The sequence below is a fragment of the Sinocyclocheilus anshuiensis genome, unplaced genomic scaffold, assembly GCF_001515605.1.
Source record: "Sinocyclocheilus anshuiensis isolate Anshui unplaced genomic scaffold, SAMN03320099.WGS_v1.1 scaffold1006, whole genome shotgun sequence".
Classification (NCBI taxonomy): Eukaryota; Metazoa; Chordata; class Actinopteri; order Cypriniformes; family Cyprinidae; genus Sinocyclocheilus; species Sinocyclocheilus anshuiensis.
In genome coordinates this window covers 511,507-536,075 of record NW_015540918.1, presented here as the reverse complement: position 1 = coordinate 536,075, position 24,569 = coordinate 511,507, and the positions used below count along the sequence as shown (strand labels likewise).

Genomic DNA, 24,569 nt, shown 5'->3' with positions numbered 1-24,569 from the left:
TTTGCTATCACATGCACAGATGTTATTACCTTTTGTGGGGCCAGCGCTACTGTAATCAAACTTTTGAACAGTAGTGCAATGTTGCTTATTCATATAATGAATATGATCATTAAAATTGAAATATGAATAATAATTGTATATATAATGTTTATATCCCAGGTTATATCTCCCATAAATTCAAATTTCAGGGACATGACACTCAGGTGAACAACATGTGATCATAAAAAACAAAATTACTTCCTTGATTTAACCAGTGCACATATCCTTTGCTAGCGATCTTGTGAAAGGACACTTTGTGAAGGGATTCAGTTAATTCACTTGTTTTCAGAACAACCTTTGGAGTAGCTGTATTGACCAATCAGGATCCAGAACTGGAACTATTCGTTTTATAATTGTGCACATACATATGAAAAATGTGCAATGCAACATTCTTAGCACATTTTATTGTGCAAATATGACTTTGCATGAACTACTTGTATGTTCACGAATGATGTTTGCGTTCAGTAGTCTGCATGCGTGTTCTCTCCTCCTCTCCCCGCTGTAGCCGGGTCTTTTCCAGGGGGAGTTTCACCACATTAGTGGACTCCGGTCTAAATGTCACCCACTACTAAAAGACAACTCCTCGCTGCACCAGCAAGGAGCCCCTGCACTGACCTTGATCCTGCAGAAATGTCACGGTATCCAACCCACTTTGATATTACTCTGGAGAGAAGGGACTACATTTGCACTTGAAGACTCTTGCCATTAAATATCCCTCCCACACAACCATGTGTTGAACTTTCTGTTTGTTTGGCTTTGAATGGCCCTTATGTTACTTTTACTCTCTGTTATTTGTCTTTGTATTACACACTGGTGGTTACAATGACTTGCAGACTCACTGTGTTCGGTGAGACAACAAGCGACTCTTTACATAGACGTTGCCAATAAAGAGTCATTTGTATTTTATACAAATAGGTTTCCTTATGTCAACTGCACACAGTTGATAACATAACAGACTGGCATTAGCATGTTGACAGTTGAACACCTGCAAATCTAACTAAAGTGTTGTCATTTTTTCTTTATATATCATTGTCTGAGCATCAGACAATGGAACATCTTTATGCTCTTAAGCTCACAGGTGATTTCAGTAGAGATTACCTAGATGATTACCTAAAAAGGACACATTAAACTGATCAAAAGTCTTGATCAGAAGATTTCACATTGTTTCAATTTTTTTTATTTGACATATAGTGTTCTTTTTAACATTCTATTCATCAAAGAATCTTGAAAAAAAATCTGTCACAGTTTCCACAAAAATATTAAGCAGCACAACATGTATTTTCATTATTGATAATAAAAAGAAATGTTTCTTGAGCAGCAAATCAGCATTAGAATGATTTCTGAAGGATCATTTGAGACTGAAGACTGGAGTAATGATGCTGAAAATTCAGCTTTGCAACGCAGGAATAAATTACATTTTAAAATATATTCAGGTAGAAAGCCATTATTTCAAATTGTAATAATATTTTACTATATGTGACCCTGGACCACAAAACCAGTCTTAAGTTGCACGGGGATATTTGTAGCAATAGCCAACAATACATTGTATGAGTCAAAATTATCGCTTGTTCTTTTATGCCAAAAATCATTAGGATATTAAGTAAAGATCATGTTCCATGAAGATATTTTGTAAATTTCCTACTGTAAATATATCAAAACGTAATTTTTGATTAGTAATATGCATTGCTAAAGACTTCATTTGGACAACTTTAAAGGCTATTTTCTCAATATTTTGATATTTTTGCGCCCCCAGATTCCAGATTTTCAAATAGTTGTATCTCAGCCAAATATAAAATTGTCCTATCCTAACAAACCATACATCAATGGAAAGCTTATTTCTTCAGCTTTCAGATGATGTATAAATCTCAATTTTGAAAAAATTGACACTTAAGACTGGTTTTGTGGTCCAGGGTCACATATTACTGTTTTACTGTGGTTTTGATCAAATAAATGCAGCCTTGGTGAACGTGAGAGACTTCTTTCAAAAACAAAATCGGTAACACTTTATTTTAAGGTGTCCTTATTACACGTTACATGTACTTACTATTATAATAACAATTAATTATGCATAATTACATTCACGTAACCCTAAGTCAAACCCAAATCCTAACCCTAACCATGTAGTAAGTACATGTAGTTAATTAATATTACTCAGTACTTATATGTATAATTACACTGTAACAAGGACACCTTAAAATAAAGTGTAACCACAAAATATTACTGACCTCAAACTTTTCAGCAGTAGTATTGATTGTATTTTGGAGGGAAAACATGTCTTAATTACTTTGTCGGTAACACTTTACAATAAGGTTCCATTAGTTAATGTTAATGTATTAACTAACATGAACAAACAATGAAAAATACATTTATTACAGTATTTATTCATCTTTGTTAATGTTAGTTAATGAAAATACAGTTGTTCATAGTTAGTTCATGTTAATTCACAGCGCATTAACTAATGTTAACAAGCACAACTTTTGATTTTAATAATGCAGTAGTAAATGTTGAAATTAACATTAACTAAGATTAATAAATGCTGTAGAAGTATTGTTCATGTTTAGTTCATGTTAACTAAAGTAGTTAACTAATGTTAACTAATGAACCTTATTGTAAAGTGTTACCACTTTGTCTTTGTAACATGAATGCTCTGCTGCCTAGGATTTTGGCCTTAGTCTTTATACAACAGCATAAGTTTGGTTTTGGAAGTTAAAATGTCTGTTCTGGAAGAACATGAAAAAACGCTAGTAATGCGCACACATTGTGACGGAAACCTTGAGGGATTGTAAGAGGAGTAATTCAGAGGAGAGTTTCATCATTCAGGTGTTGGATTCAGCACTGTCCTCCTCTCTGTTCCTCTCCTTCAGGCCCAACTGTGTTCTGTCCTGTAAAATTGCTTTTAAATTACATTTCTAGGTTTCTCCCATGATTTCTTACACTATCTCTGGAGGAGAGGAAATAAATATCCATTTGGATTATCCAATTTCATCTACTTCTGCGCTATGGACACTGACAGTGAGCTGGACACAACATTCAGGTCTTTAACCCTCACTGTTCCCCACTGTAAAGATTAGGGCTGTCAATTTAACCTATACATTTTTTGCAGTTAATTATATAGAAATAAAAATGTGATAAAAATGCCAAACCATGCCTACCAGGAATTATCTATTGGGCTTTTCCCAACAAATATTGACATATGCAAAAAACTAATCAGAATATCATTAATAATTAATCTGATTAAAAAATGTGGATTGATCGACAGCCCTAATGAAGATGCATAGTTGCCATCCTAAAATAAAATCTGTAATTATTTGATAGGATTCTCATGCAGCATTTCTATTTGGAGCACATTTACACTTCTGAAAACATAATCATCCGAAAAGTGGATATGATGAAGAGTGTTAAGGGAAGCAGGGCACCCTGTACAAATCATGATAAATGGGTGCAGACGATCTGCGCTCACCCATGCTGTGTCGCCAGAGCTTCACGCTGCAGCCTCAGGCATTTTAAATAGTGAGGGCCGAGGCCACATCTGTTGCGGCTGGTCTGGTGCAGAGAACCGGTGATGCTCGGGTCTGTGTGTGCGAGATGACATTTAGATGAGCGGGGGTTTACCCAGCAGCTGTGCAGACGCTGGTTGGCATGATGGATGACGGGTCCTGTTGCCTAATGTACAGCACAGAAAAATAGTTGTGTGCTGTTGCTCGAATGCTTGTGTGGATTTTTGCAGGAGGCAGTGGCTCCGTTCTAAACCAGAATCATCTGTAGTTTGTTTATCTTGTGTGTTTGTTTCTATAACAGTTTTATGTTTACCAGAGACAAATGCACAATCTTAATTCTGATGTATACCAACTGTATAGTATACAGTATACAGTGTATACTGCAAATTCAGTATACAGCAGTTTTTTAAACAGTATTATGCTGTTGTTGTCATATGACCTCATTATGAAATTTATTCCATGTGTGTCTGGAAATTAATTTGGTTCTTTTTTTTTTTTTAACCCAGTTTGGGTAAAAAAAAAAATTTTTAACTGTCAAATAGTTAATGTTATCAGTTGATATCGCTTCTGGTTCATTTATCACATTAGAAATAGTGGTCTAGTTATGCGTTCGAGTATTGTGGCAGACAATATTACAAACATTTGACATCCATACAAATATTGTATTCAGTATACAGTACATAACTACATACTACAAAAAGTATGAGTAGTATGCATTCCAGACCTATGTAGTCTGGAAGAGGAAGACTGTGGGTTTGGATTCCTACTACCATATTCCTACTACTATTTTTGCAGTCTGCAGTATGTATAGTCTTATGTGCATGTGGATAGTCTTAGATATAATCTTCTTCTTTTAAACTGTATGCTTTTGGATACATAATACTATTATTATCATAATACTATTAATTTTTGCTACTAATTTTTGCAATATTTGTAGTATGTATAGTCTTGGATATCGTCTTGCTCTTATAAACTATGATTCTGGATGTATACTACCATACTACTATTGTTTTCGCCGTATGCTCGTATAGTCTTGGTTTTCATCTTCCTCTTCTAGACTGTATGAGTCTGGATGCGTACTACCATACTACTCATACTATTTCTGCAGTGTGTATGGTCTTACGTGCATATGTATAGTATCATATATTTCCCGGCTGTACTATTAGACTGTATGGGTTTGGAATGCATACTGCTCATACTAGTTCATACTACTACTATTATAGCAGTGTGTATATTCTATATAGTGTAGAATTGTATGTCTTGATGCAAGTGTATACATTACACATACTGCACAAAAAGTATGAGTCGTATGGTAGCATGCATTCCAAACTCTGCAGTCTAAAAGAGGAAGACTACAAGTTTGGATGCATACTACCATATACTATTTTACTCATATTAAATCCTCTCCCATGGCCTCATGGGATAGTAAAGTGTCCATTAGATGCACACTTCAGAATCTCGCTAGAAGTAGTGAGTCATCTGTGTACTGATTACATTGTACTGATTGTATGTGATTGGTATGGGTTTAGAATGCATACTACTATACTACTCATGCTTTTTTTCCCGTATTTTTTTAGTATGTGTTTTAGAATGAATTTGGAACAGGATACAAACATTTTACTCTGACTATATCTGCCATATAACAATATGCTAGTACACAGTTCAAAGCATTAGTTGCATGCACAGTCATATGGATAGTCTTCTGTATGGGTTTGGAATGCTCGCTACTTATACTAGTTCATACTACTAATATTTTTGTAGAATGTATGTTGTGTACAGCAGTGGTCTCCAACCTTTTTTTACACCACGGACCGGTTACGTTTGGAAAATAGCCTAATGTGTGTGTGTGTGTATATATATATATATATATATATATATAAGGCTGTTATATAGTATTATAATAGCATTATATAGTGGTTCAACGCATTATATTGTGGGTTTTTTGAGTCACAGATTGGACTATTTTTCAGATAAGCAAGAAAAAAAATATTTAAAGCACAGAGAATGACAATGCCGTGAAGGGTTTTTGACATAGGCTAATTTTATGTGTAGGTATACGCAACTCGGTATTTCCGCGCTGTCTGAAACACATCTCTTGTGCGCACTTTGATTGTGTGCGAGAACAGCGCATGAGTAACGAATTGAGCTCTCTTTCGTTTCTTCTTCTTGTGGTTTCAAATTGCTTGTACGTGTAAATTGGCAAATTAATCTGCGAATAACGTGCATGCCGAACGGTAGGGTCTCATCCGTACGTATTACGGATCAACTGCGATCCGTTTAACTCAATACGTGACAGATCAGAGCAATCTTTCATTTACTTATTTAACATGAAATTGTCAAATTGCTACTCCATATCAATCGCATACAAAGAAAATACAGAATAATTAGAACAATCATTAACATAAATAAATAACAGTGTCGTATCTATACACATTTTTCCCAGAACGTTCTTGCGACCCGGTAGCAATTCTTCCACGGCCACGGTCCAGTGGTTGGGGACCTCTGGTGTACAGTATGCATTTCTTGAAACATTTTGAAGGTACCATGTATTTTTATTTGTTTATTTTGTGTTTAATTGTCTATTTTGTTAAATAACAATTATGTCTGTCATTGAAACAGTGCACGGTCACCTTTATAAATATAGTCAGCATTCAGAAACCCTGCTGTTTTTTTGTTGCCCTGGTCTCCCTTGCTCCACGTGAGGTGCACCACACTGCAGTGAATAACCCACCTGCCGCTGACATTTCACTCTTCCTCTCACAAATAATATCTCTTCACCAGACCACACGTTTGAAGCTCTTGCGGCTTCCTCCCGAGGCCACGTTACTGCAACCCACTGTTGCTTTTCCTGAGGAATTGAGGTGAGAACAGTGGGAAACCTGGCCCTTCCTCTACCCTTCACCTATTCAGAAAGAGGTTTTTCCCCTTTCCTTCTTGCTCCAGATCTGCTGTGACAGACAAATGAAGCCCAACACGGAGTGCTCTGATTGGACGGATGAGGAAAACACATCTTTTTCGTTCTTTGTTCTATATTTGGTACGAAGCTTTGCAGCTTTTGGATGATGAATCGTTCTTCTCTCTGTACTCTTCAGAAAGAGCGATTCTCCAAGCTTGAGGTTTGGCGTCTCGTCGAGTTAAACCTCAGGTGATGTCTAGATCTAGATGATAAACCGAAAATGTGGCACACATTGATAAAACACTCTTTTTCTCTTGCAGCTGACAAAAAGTCTATATTCAAGTTCGAAAATACATGGAATGTGTAACTATTATGCCTGACGATCTGACAGTTGTCACCTATTGATTATGTTTTCATATTGGCACGCAAACAACCCTCCAAATGATTGTAACGGAGGGGAAAAAAATCCATATTTAGTTTGGCAGCGCATCAAAAGGACATCCGTGCTCATTTTTAGAATGATTCCTATCACCGTACACACACAAACACGGGTGCTCATTAAACGCCATGCTCAGAAATATCTTCTCTCTTCGTTGAAGGAGACATTAGCATCGCGTGACCTCTAGCAGGGCGTTCTCCTTCCTTGCCTTTCCGTATCTACACCCTAATCAATTTGAGCGAGATCAAAAAGCCCGACATCTCCCTCTTCAAATGGATTAGCTCCTTTTGTGGCATCTTAAGGCTGGTTGAGGGAAGCGTGCTGTGTGGAATACATGAGGACAACTGCCGCCCCATGCAGCACTGCTCTCGCCTTCATGTTTATTTATTGCAAAGCCCCTAAAAGGCAAAAAAAAAAGCACCTGTTTCCTTTCCTGGCTTCCTGTCAGCAAATGAAACCAAGGGACAGAAAGGCTGCTCTGATGAGACAGATGTCTAATACATCTGCCTGTTGTCCATCTGTTGCCAAGCAATGGATCAAACACAACACTGTCTCAGGTTAACGCAGGCTTTCTAACATCAGACGGTTAACCTTGAGAGATTTTGGATGTTTCGTCTGTATCATATCCGTCACTTAACCTTAACTGTCACTGTCCCACCTGTGGGACGCTTGGCACTCTTTTTTTGTTGTCCTTTTTCTCTATCAAATCTTTTAGTAATCATCATAGATCTAATATTAATTTGAAGCTTTATCAACTTCAAATTTGGAACGTAACTTATTTAGACATAAGGCTTTAATGTTATACCAATTTTAGAGTAAAACCTGTTATGTAAAATATTTATTATAAATAAAATAAAATTAATATAGTGCATTTTATTTACAGTAAATTTAAACTCCTATAACTGTTTGATACTTAACATTTTTTTTTAATTCCTGATTTTCTTCTTTAAAAAGAGACCAACCTTGTGTCTGTATTCCAAAGTGTTCATAAATTACAACAATTTAAGTTTGTATAGTGCACTTTCATGCCTATTTAAAAAATTGGGGGGTGACAGTTAAGGGGTTAAGGGCAATTTATGAGACCTGTGATGTTTAGAGGCATCGTCTGTCAGTAATTCAGGAAGAGCAAGATGTTCTTATCAATAGTTAAAATCAGTTTTATTGCATTTTGCAATTCATAGACTGCTATATAGACTGACCTGGTTTATCTATCCATGCTGCACTTTTTTCACTAATTGCTCTGTATTATTTTGTTCAGCTTATATTCTTTTGTATATAATTTTTCTCATAATTTTTTTATTTTATTCAGTTTTATGTTAAGTGGTTTTAAAATCGATTTTTGCATGTTTTTATGATTTAATAATAAATCATAAAACGAATTATAAAGTAATTAGTATTTTATTGCATTTTTATATATTTTTTTATTTTTATTTAGTTTTTATTTCTATTTGTTTATTTTAAAAAATAGTAATTTTTTGTATTATTTTTTATTGTTGATTATTCCTATGTAAAGCATTTTGAGTATTTTGCCTTTCTTTTGCTTTGCTTTTCTGCTTATAGAAACTATGGGTGGACAAAAAATATTGCTCGCAACTACTAATAAACCTGGGTTTTAACTTTTTTTTTCTGTGAGTGTTGCTCATGCGTAAGTCGCTGCAACAAATATGTTATGGATATTTTCCAGTGCATTGCTGTGTGGTTGCTAGGGTACTCTGAGTTGTTCCTAGGTGCTTGCTTACTGGCACAAGTGCCTGATATATTCTAGTCACTAGATATGGCTATGGTCCCTCATTCAGTACATGTTTACACAGCTGAGTTAAGGATGATCTGTGCCTGCTCAGAATTCTGTGTAAAGATGTAATTCTGCATAAAAGCCAGACTAAATAATGCCTACTCTGACCCACCTCAACCCCTAGTATACAGTGTACAGTATACAGTTGTAATTGCTGTGTAAATGCATTCATGACACCTCTGAGCAGCATTAAATAGTCTGTGTAAAGATATCTAAATGCCACTTCAGAGGTGATTCTGTGCCACCTTTGCAGTGTAATTGTTGCATTACTATTCATGCATCATATCATATTCATGCATCATATCTATTCATGCATCATATCATTAAGGTTCGCTAATTAAGAATAGATCAGGGGTGTCCAAAGTGTGGCCCGTGGATGAATTTCAAACGGCCCTCAGCTTGTCTATTAAAATATATTATATGTGGCCCGCCAAGCATAATTTACGAATAATGCAGTTTCACAATGTCAACACATTGTGACCGCACTAAATTTTAGGTGAACGAGCGCATGAGAATTCCTAAAGCAGAAGAGCGCTACTTGTTTGAGCGCAGAGCGAGCTCAGAACAAATGCGTTTAGTCGCTGACTGATCTCGATCTCGCTGTGAGGTTTGGTGCAGAGGTCTCTGATACAAACCACAGATGTCGCGGTGATTTAAACTAGTTGAAAGCCAGATGAAACCGTGCTGACATTCTCAACAGCACTGACACGGAAACGTGTCGGAAAACTTTTCAATCCACAAATCACCAACATTTTCAATGGATTTACTGCAGTAACACTAACTGTAGGCTAACTGTGGTATTGTGGCAGAAATGTAGGATATTTTTACCAAATGTTGTTATATTATTAATGTAGACATAGGCCTATTGAATGTAATGTAAGGGAGTAATGACATATAGGCCAAAATACAGATAGTTTTGTTCTAAGCAGTTTTGTGCATTTCTTTTTATACAAAATAAATGTGTTAATAGACTAAATAATATAAAGCCATTATATATATTATAATTATTAAAATTGTTTAATTTATTATTAAAACCCCTTTAAAACGAGGTTTTGCTACTATCAACTCAAGCTACTGATATATATATCAGTATATATCTGGCCCCCCGGTGTGTCCACATCACAGAATCTGGCCCCCTTTAAAAAAAAAAGTTTGGACACTCCTGAAATAGAGGTTTGTTCACATCAGTATTATCACATTCTGCAAGTTAAAAGCAACACAAATGCTTCATATTATTTTTAAATCTATGAATAAAGGAAATTATTCCGTTTGATAGTATCTCATATTCCTGTTTATATTGCGTAGGGCAAGACTGAACTTGCTATCCTGCACAGTTTTCTCTAACAAGCTCTCAGTGCCTGCGATGCATAATTGAGATTCTTCTGCCTTCTGTTCTTTGTGCGCAGGCAGAATGAATGGCTCTCTGTGTGTGAAGTGGAGTAAATAGATACGTTTCTGCGCACGTCGGAGTGTTGATGAGAGCGAGCGCATAGTTGTTTGTTAACCGTTTCGTGCCGCAGAGCCTCAGAAATCTCAGATGTGAAGGCTGGCGCTCTTTGCACACCATGTGCCCGGCTCTTGAGACTGGACACTGTCTGTCTTTCAGCTCTGACCTTTGTTTTGAACGCAGCTCTGAGAGCAGTTTCTGTCCCTCCCTCTTTGTCTCTCTGTATCTCATTTCTTTTTCTTCCTTGTTCCAGTTTCCTTCTCGTCCGTTCTCATTTTTACCACGCTTTGTATTTCCTTGCCATCTCTTCCTTGTTTAAATTTCCTTCTCCTCTTGGTTGTGCCACCAGCTTCTCTCTCTAAATAAGGTAATCAAGCTCAGCACTTTATTTTCCTCGGTATGCATTCTCACACGACAGGTTTCCTTTCTCTCTGTGGCTTTAAAAAAGAACATGGATCTTTAAAAAAAAAAAAAAAAAAAAAGCCTGTCCAAGGAGGTAAGAGCCAACCTGTGGGAAGAAGCAATCAGAGAAACACGAAACTCGTATTAACCCACAGGACGACATTTAGCACTCAGACCAACACTGATCCTGCTTCTAAAGACGGGAAGAATTTACATTTTAATGTATAAATATGTAGAATTTGAATATAAACAAATAAAAAAAATATATATATATATATTATTGTAGTATTGTTTAAATGATCGTTATGAGAATTATTTCTGCAGCCCCGTCCACTTTAATATTTAATTGGTCCAAAATTCAGCTCATATCAAATATCTTCTCATTGGCTGTGATTTTCATGTCACACAACATTTTTTGCATTCAGTGTATGGAACATTTGTGGGAACGTGCTAACTGGTTTAAAAAAAATGTCACAGTCCAAAAAATCGTATTGGTCATAAATGCAGATGTGTTTTATTTATGCAAAATTTTATGTTTTATGTATTTTCCCTATCATTCTGAAGTGAAATATGACTTGAGCATGTTTTGGTGATTCACCTCATAAGATTTGCAAATCTGCAGCAGCTCATTAAGTGAACAGATTTTAACATCCTGTTTAAATAACCTCTTTTGCTCCCAGCATGTCAAGGAAAGTAGATGCGATCTGCTTAAAAAGTGTCTTTTGTAACGTTTTAAATTGGTTAGCATGATCTTGGCAAACTGAACCCGTCTCAGGGTGATTAATTGCTGCAACATTAGACAAGCACTGCAGTGTTGGAGAAATGGTCTTCACAGTAACGTTAGATGAGCTGGCAACCCAAGACTGTGAAAACAGTCCAGACTAAAAGCCCTTGGCTGGAACCCGATAAACCCCTTCAGCTGAGGACACTCAGGCCCCTTCATTACAGTGCACTGACGTGCCAGTATAAATACATATTTCAGCTTCAATCTGAGCTGATTGGGGTTTTGCGCCTGATACTGCTCATGTGAAATGTGGTGTAAACACTGAGCTGTTCAGACAGACAGCGGGGAGTGTGCGCAGAGGGCAGATTAACGGACGTCCTCCGGCAGCGTTTCACGCTCCTCGGAAGAATTAGGTGAACATCACTTGTAGACTACCTCAGCGTCCTTTAGCTGAACTCCATATGGTAATGCACAGTGCAGTTTTGGTACGCTGAATACTAAAGCGATAAGTTGAAAATGTGGAATTCGGAGATAAACGCCTGATATCCAGTTGTTTTCTTGTGGCAGTTCCCAGATAAAACCAATGGTCAATAGATCATGCACATTTTGGTATTTTTTTTAATTTTCATTGAGTAAATTGCGTAAAAATTGTGTAAACGACAAAAGAATTCACCTCGCACACCTAAAAAAAAAAACATTTCATTTTGTGCAGAATTTTTGATATATAAATTTACTGAATGTTTTTTGCAGGCTATGGTGGCGTGCATGCTTTTTCCTGTTTTTCACCCTTCATAAGAATAAATATTGTGTGAAATGAACATTAAATTCTCAGCAAATTTATAATTGTTTAATTTTATATTATGTAATTGTGTTATCGGCTTTAAAGGGTTAGTTCACCCAAAAATGAAAAATTAGCCCATAAATTACTCACCCTCAATGCATCCTAGGTGTATATGACTTTCTTCTTTCAGACGAATCCAGTCGGAGTTATATAAAAAATTGTCTTTGATCGTTCAAGCTGTTTAATGCCAGTCAGCGGGTTATGCATTGCTTCTGTCCAAAAGAAGTTAAATAAAAAGCACCCATCCATAAAAAAAAGTGTCTTACACGGCTCCAGGGGGGTGAACAAAGGCCTCCTGTAGTGAATCGATGCGTTTTTGTAAGAAAAATAACCATATTTAAAACGTAATAATCAATTTAATCTAGCTTGCGCTCACTATTGTAAATGGAAGCAGTTCCGGGAGGATGACGTATCAGGTCGGCTTTGCGCATGCGCTGCTCAGAAGTGTGCGGAAACGCAGCGGAGAGATCAAAACAAAACAACGGTGAGGAATTAGAAGTACAAAACGAGGCAACTGTTGGCGCAAGCTACATTAAAGTGATTATTACGTTTTGAATATGGATATTTTTCTTACAAAAACGCATCGATTCGCAACAGGAGGCCTTTGCTTACCCCCCAGAGCCGTGTGAGACACTTTTTTTTATGGATGGGTGCTTTTTATTTCACTTCTTTTGGACTGAAGCAATGCAACACCCGCTGACTGGCATTAAACAGCTTGAAAGATCAAAGACAATTTTTTATATAACTCCGACTGGATTCGTCTGAAAGAAGAAAGTCATATACACCTAGGATGCATTGAGGGTGAGTAATTTATGGTCTAATTTTCATTTTTGGGTGAACTAACCCTTTAACATCAGCCAAATTTGAAACAAGCAAAATGAAACTTGGTTTAAAAAATTTCTTAAATTGTTGCATAAGTGAAAGAATGTTTTTACAAATTATTTACACAGAGCAATGTTGAAAAACAAATGTGGTTATTTATTATTAAATAAGAATAATTCTAAAAATTCTTTACACACACATTTGATTTGGATGTTTCCTCCCAGTTTGATCAAGCATGCTGAAAAATGATACTGAATTTGGCTTTGTGTATGAATGTACCTGATGTAAGATTTTAAAAAATCTGATCTTTTGCTGTCTTTATTATTTCAGGAAAAGCCAGACGCCACCTAAAGCATCTGTTGCTCTTACTGGTAGTGTACAACCTGAAGAACCGGCTTTCATGAAGCCACAGAATGAACGGAAGAACCAGGCAGAACATATACATGTGGCGTCTTCCAGCTCGGCTGTCCAAAGAGCCAATGAGATGCTGCAGGATCCGGGACGGTTTAAAAATGAGATGAAGAGTCTACTGCAGGTGAGCACTTTAGAAATCAATACTGACTTTCACACTTTCACGCTCTGATAGTCCTGCTATGAGTTTAGTTACTAGAATGGATCTCTGCAGTGGCATTGGCCAAACCAATTACAACTTAAATTGCTTCTACTAATTTGTCGATATTCTCAAACAGGTCGATTGCTAAAAAGTGGCTTTGCACATCTAAATTTTGTAATCAGCCTTTGTTATATTCTATCTATCTATCTATCTATCTATCTATCTGTCTGTCTGTCTGTCATACATGCATACATATGAATGTGTATCTATACAGTATATATATATATGTGTGTGTGTGTGTGTGTTTATACATTAAATAAGTTTGTGGTCATTCCTGTGCTTTACAAATGGAAGGTTCATTATGATGTGATTATTGTTTTATTCTCTTTTTAATTTACAGTGTGGTAGATGCTATCATCAGCCTGTGAGATCACAGATACACAATATTATCATGCTAATTTATTTAATTATTTACTTACCTAGTTTCATAGCCAGAGAGTGAACGAACTCTAGGGTAAGGCTAAAAGCAGCCTAATGTTAGTGTGATCTATTAACTACACATTATATATTTCCAGCCAAGAAGCATATAGATGTCATGTCAAAAATATTATTTTAAAATATTTTTAATATTACTGAATTTGTATTTAACTTGATAACAATTAAAAAAAAAAAAACATTGTAAGTTACTAATTATAATGTTTATATTTCCTCAGTTATTCAAACAGTAGCTACAGAAAACGAGCAAAGAATATTTACATTATCAAAGAACGTCATCGCTGACTTCACTCTAGAGCGAGTTTATGCACTCCCGTTATAATCAGTGAAGCTATCTACACTGTATGATGAATAAATCTCTTAAATTTACATCGCACGTACATCTGCACTTCGTTGTTTATGATGAGAGAATTTGCGAGAGAGCAGAATTCAGTCAACGAAAGCGCACTGAATGACAAAACTCTGGTGTATCAGCGATGACTCATCTGAACGCCTCTGATTGGCCGTTGCATTCATAAACTCAACGGAATCGTGTGTGATTTGGTTATAACGTGCAACACTGTAAAACACACGGAAAAAGAAATATAATTGAACAAATAAGCCCTAATATTAATTAGATAATAATACTAGCCTAATAATAATAATAATTATTATTATTATTATATTCATCTTGATATCGTCACATCTCTAACTATCGTCGATACTATCGTCTATCGGCACAACCCTAGTAGACCCAAACCACACAATAAGATTATGTATAACACATAAATGACAAATCTGTCAAAAACAGCTTCACAATAATAAGTAAAAATCAAGACTCAGAATAGTAATTTTTGTGTCTAAATTCGACTGATGGCTGTGTCATAGACTGTCTACTGGTATAAATGGTATAGCAAAATGTCTACTGGTGGGCTACTGTCACACTATATGTGTATATATACACGATCATACCGCCCTGTCCAACTCTTGGCATTGATCAGCAGGTTTCTGGTCATTTAAAGCGACCCAATGACAGTCAAAGTGTTGAGTTCCGGATTGAGTTAATCTAATTGAAGAGGAACTACTGATGAAATCAAGCCGAGACATGGAACCGAGACATTCGTGTCTCATTGACCAGACACCAATTTTTCCAAATGTTTCTTCCCTTTGCCTCCCACACTAATAATTTACAGTGCCTCTTCGTTCTTACCAAATGTGCCACTGCCTGTTTCCATCCATTACTGTCACCCTCGCTCTCCCAATAAGCCATTGAGTTTCCAGGCACGTCTTTTGCGACTGAAAAATTCCATCAGCCCAGAATAATGTAACATACAGCAAATGACACATTAGCATATAATTGAGGATGCAGGATTTGAATGCTCTTTGGCCGCTGTCAGAGAAGCGTTGTCTGTCTCTCTCTTTCTCTGTCTCTCTTGCGAACTGAGACAGCCAAGTCACTAGTCTTGCCGTCTGGCCTGTTTTAATGGAATGTCACTCACATTGCACATTATTATGTTCCTGCCCGCAATGTCCCATCATTTTTGGGCCATTTTATGAATACAAAAGTGTTGTACAGGTACTACAATTTTTCCTCTGGTTCATGTAATTACTCACTGACCAGTGTGCTTTGCATATATGTGAAATCTAAACTTCATTTTGTAGTTTGCTACTAAGACTCTGCATCTCGGTCCTTGTCCTTTCAGATTGCTGATGCGTTTCCTGTGCAGAATGCCAAGTCGACCCAGAACAGCAGGAGCAGCCATCTCGCCCCCTCCACCACGGCCCCGCCTCTTTCCATAACCCCCATCTCCGTGGTAGGTTCCCATGGTAACCCCATCCTCTGCAATTCCAGGTTTACGAGCCTTCTCCTCTGTGCAGTTTCTATCCACAACAACAGAATGACACAACTGTACCTTTTGTATCCTGCAATTTCAGCCCTGCTGTTATTCAGAGACTGCTCCGATAAATCAGTGTTATCACTCGTTTACACCTGGGCTTCAGAATAAATGCACAGCACCCCTCCCAAATGCAGCCACAGCAAATTTCGGGATTCGTTTCTTTTAGGATTGTTTCTATTTTTTTGTCAGAGTCAATAATTGCATCCACCAATTTTGGTTCCAGTTTCTATGTGTTCAAAACGTTGAACTATAGAAATGATCACACTACATACTTTAATTTGTCTGTCTGTGTGTGTGTGTGTGTGTTTGTTGGTCTGTGTGTGTGTGTGTGTGTGTGTGTGTGTGTGTGTGTGTGTGTGTGTGTTATGTAGACAGCATGTTAAAGCCACTCAGACTGCTATTTTCTCCTTCTCGGAAAGCGATGATGTAGTCATGTAGTGGGTTTTCCAGAAAATGCGTGTACTCCCTGGACCGTGCTTCTTGTAAATACTGCCATGTATTGTGCATGTTATTTTTTGACAGACATCAATTTCGTGATATTCGAAATAATGTGGATGTTTTTAGTTCTGATATTCCAACCGACAGCAAGCCAGTTTTTGACGGACATTATAACGTGCGTAAGGGGGAACTATGTTTGATTTTTGGGTAATTATACATGCTGGAGACATTCTAAATGCTTTTTTGAAGTCATTATACTTGTTTCACGGAATGAAGTTGATTTCATGGCTTAAATAAAGTACGTTACTCAGAAGCTGACATGTTTGGCTTGTCAAGTTGTCACAAATTCGTTGACTTTTGAAAATCAAGTACATTTTTTAACAGGAAAGGAGTGGCTTAAATGCACATTTAATTTGATTGTCTCTTATAACAAAAATATTTTATTTAAAATGCAGATCCTGTTGTAAATAATGGTGAAAAATCACTTTTCACTATTATTTAAAAAAAAAAAAAACTTGTTCCATACTCCTTTGCATAGATATAGATAGATACATAGATAGAATTAAATTCACTCTATCCTAGAATTTGCAGATGATCTTGTAAACATCTTGTGGATGTGCCCCAATGCCCTCCTTTGCTCAATAATGCTCAGTATATCATAAGAACAGAAAGTACTGCTGTAAGAAAATCTATGGAAGCGCCTGATTAATAGTATTCTAGCGCCTCCGATGTGGCTGAATGTTTGACAGGAGCACAGGGTTGAGGTTAGAGAGTCCCTCGTCAAGGCGAGCCTGCCAGAGCAGCATCTGCCGGCCCATGTAATGGATTTATGGAGCTCTCCGACAGATTTATATTCAGGAGAGGATGAGAGGGAGAGACAGCCAAGGACCCTCGGTTGCCCACTTTCGTGCTTGCCGAGAAGGAACGTGACATGTATACTACAGGGAAATATGCAGCAGTTCAGGCGAGATTTACACCGGGCTAGTGCAGCAGTCACCTGTATTTGATCTTGAACTCTTACCGCACACATTCAAAGTTTTATTCAAAATGCGTCCATTAATTTAATCAAAAGTGACAATAAAGAAGTTACAAAATATTTCTATTTCAAATAAATGCTGTTCTCTTGACTTCTATTCTTAAAAAATACATATCACAGTTTCCACAAAAATATTAAGCAGTATATGGGAAATGTTTCTTGCGCAGCAAATCAGCATATTAGAATGATTTCTGAAGGATCGTGTGACACTGAAGACTGGAGTAATGATGCTAAAAATTCAGTTTTGCATCACAGGAATAAAGTACATAGAACACAGTTATTTTGAATTGTAATAACATTTCACAGTATTTCAGTTTTGACTGTATTTTTCATCAAATTAATGCTGCCTTTTAAAAACATGACACCATTTAATACATATTATCACTTAATAATTTATAATTCATTATTATAATAATGTTTATTCTGTATTATACAAATAATATATATCACCAGTCAGCGTTTTAATAAGAATAAAATCTGTTTTGTAGTGAGACAGATGAAAATGTTGGCAAAGCCAATAAAAATCTCAACTACTGGCCTGTTAGCAAAAGAATTCCTGATTGTTGAGGCCTGAAAATGTTTCCGAATGCCTTTCGGAAAAAACAACAGCACTCACCCTAATGGCTCATAGCAGCATTCCATTAAACATATTTATCATATTTATTCTCTGGAGCGGCTCCCTTACAAAGACAGTTTGTTTTTCCACTCAAAATATACACAGTGATTTAAATGCATCCAATATCTTTCAATCTCTCCTCCTCTCTCACAGCCCCCAGAGCCGGTTGATGCAATTACCATCAGGGCTGCTCCTTTAAACAGAGCCAGCATTCTGAAGAGCATCCAGCCGCCCACATCCATGTTTGAGGATGCAGGACTGGTCCTGAGGCAGGTCAGGCAGAGCAAGAAGGTTCTGGAAGAAAACCTGGAAGCCATTTTGAGAGCCACAGATGGAGAGGTGCTTCACACGCAGTTAGAGGCACTGTCGAAAAACAGGTATGATATGCCCATGCACAAAAAAAGTACCATAGTATTACACAGTATGGACACTACCTTATTTTTTTTTTACCGTTTCATTTAAAAACTGTAGTATAAGAATACAGTGATCAGATACCATCACCGAAACATGGTACCGCCACAGTGCTTTCTCTGTAAAGGGTTGTCTTTTATTTTTGTTTTCTAATGAGTACGAGTGTTGACATCAGGGAAAAATCCAGCACAAGAAATTGCTAGTCGTAAAGTGTAACGCTGTAGCAAATTTCCCTGTGCCTCTGAGAGTGCTGCTGGTTAACTTCTGCATGTTTTCATGCTTCTGAAAGTTTGGCCATGCTGAGGCGGTGAACCGGTATGCGATTTTGATTGACAGCTGGCCTCAGAGCACACTCCAGGCAGGAAAGGGCTAAGCCAGACGGAACCATCACCGTGATTGGCATCTGTCAGTGGAGGCATCTACCCAGATGCTGCCAAAGTGGCGCTCCACCTCAATATATTCACCTCATAAGATCACATCTGAGAGCAGGGCACGCTACCACCTGAGGTTAACAGCTCTGGCATCACATTAAACCCCACACAGAATATTATATTAACGTTTTTAACAAAAAGGCAAGCACGTTTGTCAGCCATGTGGGGTTTTAATCAAATCTGACTGCTTGCTATTCTGCAAAGATTATCACAATTATAGCTTTTATGAATTGTATTAATCTTTAGGCAATTGGTTCACAATTCAAATACACCTTTCCATCAACCATTTTTCTGTATTCTGAGTTATGGTGAGGAGTGCGCGAATTGTCGTCAATCAGTTCTAGTCATAATACTATTAATGGAATAATTTAACTAAAAATGTAATTTTTCTTGAAGAATATTAATGCAACTCTTTCACAGAACAACCGTTTATGGTGAAAAAAGGACCCAAAAAATAGTGCATTGTATTTTTTTTCTTATTCCAACTCTATAGTTTTTTTTTAATATATATATATTATTATTATTAATAATAATAATAATAACAATAATAATGATTATTATTAGTAGTAGTGGTGTTGTTGATTATAATACATTTTTGTAATAATTTAATAATTTAAAAAAAATTATTATAGTTGTTGTTTTTGATAAATATAACAATCATGATTACTGTGATTATTAGAGAATAAGACAAATAATTAGTGAAATTAACCTATAATAATAATAACTTACAAAACAAAGCATTCAAAAACTAATTTAAACTTTTAAAAAAAATCTATCATTTATAATTTCATGTGTAAATGTGTAACTAATTTCACACAAAGTCTGATCATTTGTACACATCTGTTAATTGGAAAGAAATTGGAAAGAATTTTTTTTTTTTTTTTTTTTTTTGCACACTAGGGAGAATACCCTTGAAACTTGACAACCAAGCTGCCTTTCTTCTGAGCAGGCACAGGGAATATTGGAGGCTTCTTTTCAAGTTATTTTCCTCCCCAGCAAGTTTTAGAGATGCAACAGTGAGATGCAGGAACGTCATGCATTAGTTTGCTGGTACTCTTTTTTTTTTTTTTTTTTTGTTTACAATGAAGGTAAAAATCACTAAAAGCATGATATTTTTTTCCCATTTCCACTTTTGGAGTTATACAATAGCAGTGTGTGTCGAACAGACTGAAACGAAAATTACCAAATATGATTTTTGGAATGAGTTTAGGTATGACACTTTCATATTCAGGTCAGTCAAGTCAGATGTGAATCCCGGTCACAGTATGGTGTCGTCGGTACAGAGATTATGTCAGTGTGAATTATGAGCTCACTTGTGTTTGCCGCTTTTAAAACGCATTACGCTCAGAGCCAGGCGAAGCAGTTAGAGGGATGTGTTTGCTGGGGTAGAGAGGAGTAATGCTTTATAGCAGGAGGTCAGACTCAATCTTACCATTCTGCCTGCTCTCAATGTGACATTACCCCAGATCCCTCAGGCACAGAGCAGCTAATGACTTGTGATACACCACGAGGCATAGTCGCTGCCCACATCATGCACATTTCCAGAGATACAGAGAGATAGAGATGTGGCAACAGCAGAGTGCTAAAGCAGCAGTTTAAAAACTGAAATGGAGAAGGCCGCCCCAGGACTGCTGGCTGTTATATGATGCGGAGGCTGTGAGAACCGAAAGAACAGCAGTCTTCCCGCTCTTACCTCAGGCTCATTGCAACGTCAGTGCTGGAAAGATCCCAGGGAACCGTTTTTGATGCCCAAATATTTTACAGTATTGTAATTCGCAGTCGACTGATTCACACTGGGCTACAAAAGTCTGAGGCCACTAGTGAGCCTCTTTTCTAATTTAGTACAACTTTGATCATTACAAATTAAATTACCAGCGTAACAAATTTAGTAGAATGTTGAATTTGTGACTCCTATTGTTTTAACAACATCAACATTCAAGCTGACATGAACAAAGCCTGATTTTCAAATTTAAATTTGTTTTTGAAACCCAGGTTTTCTGTTTTAATAGATTATAATAATATTTATTATTATTATTATTATTGTTATTTTATGAACAGCAATGGGTGGTTTTATTGATTATGACATAATAATAATAATAATAACAGTAATACATTTCAGCATTTTCGGTTGTTTCATGTGCTAATTATAATAACAACATTGGTTGTTGTTGTTGTTGCTATTGCTGATAATAAATAATAATATATAATCTGTAGTATTTTTTGTGTCTCGTTTGCTAATAATAATAATGGGAATGTTTGAAATATTTTCAATACATTGATATAATTTGATATGGCTGATAAATGACCAAATATCATCCGACATATCTACAGTATCATATCTACAATATCATATCTAAATGTAATTAATATTTTAATATCATTTTTAATATTAAATACATAACACTGATTGTCCAGTGTGTTCTGTATTTACATGAAATGATTTTGTGACATTGTGCTTTTGTTTTAAGCTGAAAGCTTCACTGCAGCCCAGCACCGGTGGGGTCTGCTTTTCTTGTCCCCCTCCAACACCTCTCAAACCTATGGAAGCCCGTTTCCGCCACTGAAAAAGGTTATTGCGACTTTTTATCTCACAATTCTGACTTTTTTTCACAGAATTATGAGATATAAACTCGTAATTGCGAGTTATAAAGTCAGAATTGCGTGATAAACTCGCAATTGCGAGTTAAAGTCCAATTTTGAGAGGGGGAAAAAGACTGATATGTTCTCAGAATTGCGAGTTTATATCTCACAATTCTGACTTTATAACTCGCAATTGTGAGACAAAGTTGCAATTCTGAGAAAAAAAAGTCAGAATTGCTAGATATAAACTCACAATTTCGAGAAAAAAAGTCAGAATTGCGATTCGCAATTGTGAATTTATATCTCGCAATTCTGACTTTGTAACTCGCAATTCTGACTTTATTTCTCAGAATTGCAACTTTATGTCTCACAATTGCGAGTTTATATCACGCAATTCTAACTTTATTTCTCAGAGTTGCGAATTAATATCTCACAATTATGACTTTTTAACTCGCAATTGCGAGTTTATATCACGCAATTGTGAGAAAAAAGTCGCAATTAACTTTTTTATTTTTTATTCAGTGGCGGAAACGGGCATCCATACAAACCCGTCTCAGTATCCAACTCCTCAACCAAAATGTCAGCCTCAATGTTAATTGTCTCCAAAATGGCAGGCGCAATCAGGCCCGTGTGTGCACGAAAACACAAACTCGCTGATTGATGCGGCTGCCTCTCCCAGCTCTAATGGCTTTGATCTTTTCCTCAGCTGAAAGGTCGCAGGGATTGAGGTGCCTGATGCTGTTCTGCTCTCCCCCGTTCACCGGTTTAGCCCACACCGCAGCGAGAGAGCATTTCACGTTGTGTTTTATGCGCAGGGCTTGATGGATTCATTAATTTGAGGAAGTGACACTGCAAAACGAGTCTGTAGTTCGATTTTATTCCCGCCATCCATCGCGGTGAAATATTAATGAGGGCATTTGCAAACGTGGAACTTTCAGATGTTTTTTTTATTCTTCTTCATTATACGCCGCGTCCCCCCTCCGAAAAAGTTACACCTCATACTTGGGCAAAGGCAATATTTTCTCAGTTTCGGTTTCAATGACTTTGTAATTGTAATTATCCCATGTACTGAAAATCTCATGAAGGGTGTTGCATAATTCAACAGATGGTGGAAACTTTGGGTTTCGGAGTCAGTAGTGAGATTTATCACTCCTCTCGCTGCTTCGAACTGACTTTCTTGATGTTTCCTGCCGCCTCGGCTCATAATAGTTATGACTCCTTTCCTGAGCTGAGGCTCTGAGTTCCACCTCTATTATGTTCAAGATTCCCGTCGGCTTACATCATAAGTTTCTGGTGATGTCTTATTATTTATGTAATTGGTAGTTGAGTCAACTGCTCCTCAAAGAGCGCTTGATGATTCTGGTAATTACCCTGAGAATTACATCCGTTAGTAACCTCAGAGATTATGTGCTTTTATTGTTCATCAGGGACCAAGTGTTTGGGTTAGATGTCTGCTGAAGTCACTGATTTCTAGACCTTTATACTCCTGATGTTGTGTAGAGTATTGCTCGTTTCTCTTCTGTTTTACTTGCTTTTGATCTTACTGTACTTAAAGGGGGCATATGATGCTGCTAAAAAGAACATTATTTTGTGTATGTGGTGTAATGAAATGTGTTTATGCGGTTTAAGGTTCAAAAAACACATTATTTTCCACATACTGTACATTATTGTTTCTCCTCTATGCCCCGCCTTTCTGAAACGCATCGATTTTTACAAAGCTCATCGGTCTGAAAAAGAGAGGTGTGCTCTGATTGGCCAGCTATCCAGTGCATTGTGATTGGCCGAATTCCTCAAGCGTGTGACGGAAATGTTACGTCCCTTACCATATTGTGATGCCTGCGGCAACCACATGTGACGCCCCCGGGCTGGACTCCGCTTCGTCCACGGTGAAAGCCGATCCGGCAAACCACAGCGTGAAGTTGAAGTATTTCCTCAGCGACGGCGGCGGCAACAATAAGGAAAAATTGAAATCGCATCATATGACCCCTTTAAGCAATAAAGTCGTTTTATGTGTTTGTGTTGCCAGCACGTCATCTGTGCTAAGAATGTGCAAATTTACTGCACATACAAACATTTCTCTAAAATCTTTAACTGTTTTTGAAAGAAGTCTCTTATGCTTATCAAGACTGCATTTATTTGATTTAAAAATACTGTAATAGTGTGATGTTAATACAATTTAAAAGAACTGGTTTCTGTTTTAAAGGGGTCATAATATGCGATTTCAAGTTTTCCTTTCTCTTTGGAGTGTTACAAGCTTTAAAGCGTGTCAACATATTCTGTTACACCAAATACACAAAATAATGATCTTTAAAAAAGCATCATATGACCCCTTTAATAGATTTGAAAAAATAATTTCTTCCTGTGATCAAAGCTGAATTTTCAGACTTCAGTGTCACATGATCTTCAGAAATCATTCTAATATGCTGATTTGCTGCTCAAGAAACATTTCTTATTATTAACAATGTTGAAAACGGTTGACTGCTTAATGTTTTTGGAAACCATGATACATTTTTTAAGATCAGGTCAAAGAAAAGGAAGAAAGGTCAAAAAGTTTCAATAGAAAACTTCACTTTTGATCAAATTAATGTGTCTTTGCTGAATAAAAATATTAATTTCTTTAAAAAAAATGAACTCAACTTTTGAATGCCAGATAGTTCACCCAGAAATGTAAATTCAGTCATCATTTGTGTTTTCATTTGCCTTTGGTTATAAATATTTGTTGCAAAAGCATGCTCAAACCCACTTTTAAATATTCTATTCTTATTCTTATATTTGCCGATCAGCAGTAATTGAGGCTTCTTTTATCTCTTTCTGTAGCCTCCAAGAGTTTTTAAATGCGCTCATTTCATTCTCTCCAGATCTCTCATGAATTTCTCAGTTTTTGCGGAGGGAATGTGAATAAAGCAAGGTGCTAAATAGTCTTTACGGCTCATTTTCCACTTTTTCCCCTCTCGAGAAGCCCAAATTTACTGGATAATGAGGAGTAAAGGGACTCAGTTGAAGAACGGTGAAGAAAATGCCGGGTAGTCTAAAGAGGTTAATTGAAGGTCATTCTCGCCATTTGAATCAATTGTGCTCTATTTGGAATCACAAGTGTCTTCAAGCATTATCTGATTAGGTGAATCCATCACACGGCAGACACTCGGGAGGCGTCGGCACTGTGACAGGGCTTTTATGGGCAGCCAGGGCCTTCATCTGAGAGCCTGTTTGTGTCGAGAGCGGCTTGTGAGATT

General features: G+C 36.9%; 1 protein-coding gene across 1 annotated transcript in view; it reads left to right on the top strand.

Moving 5' to 3' along the window:
- Window positions 1-24,569, top strand: part of LOC107689324 (protein TALPID3-like) — a 119,663-nt gene that overhangs the window by 33,898 nt on the left and 61,196 nt on the right. The window contains exons 9-11 of the mRNA XM_016487272.1: window positions 13,230-13,434; window positions 15,630-15,740; window positions 18,068-18,291. Of these exons, the coding sequence (XP_016342758.1) occupies window positions 13,230-13,434; window positions 15,630-15,740; window positions 18,068-18,291 (540 nt within the window). The remainder of the gene's footprint in view (window positions 1-13,229; window positions 13,435-15,629; window positions 15,741-18,067; window positions 18,292-24,569) is intronic.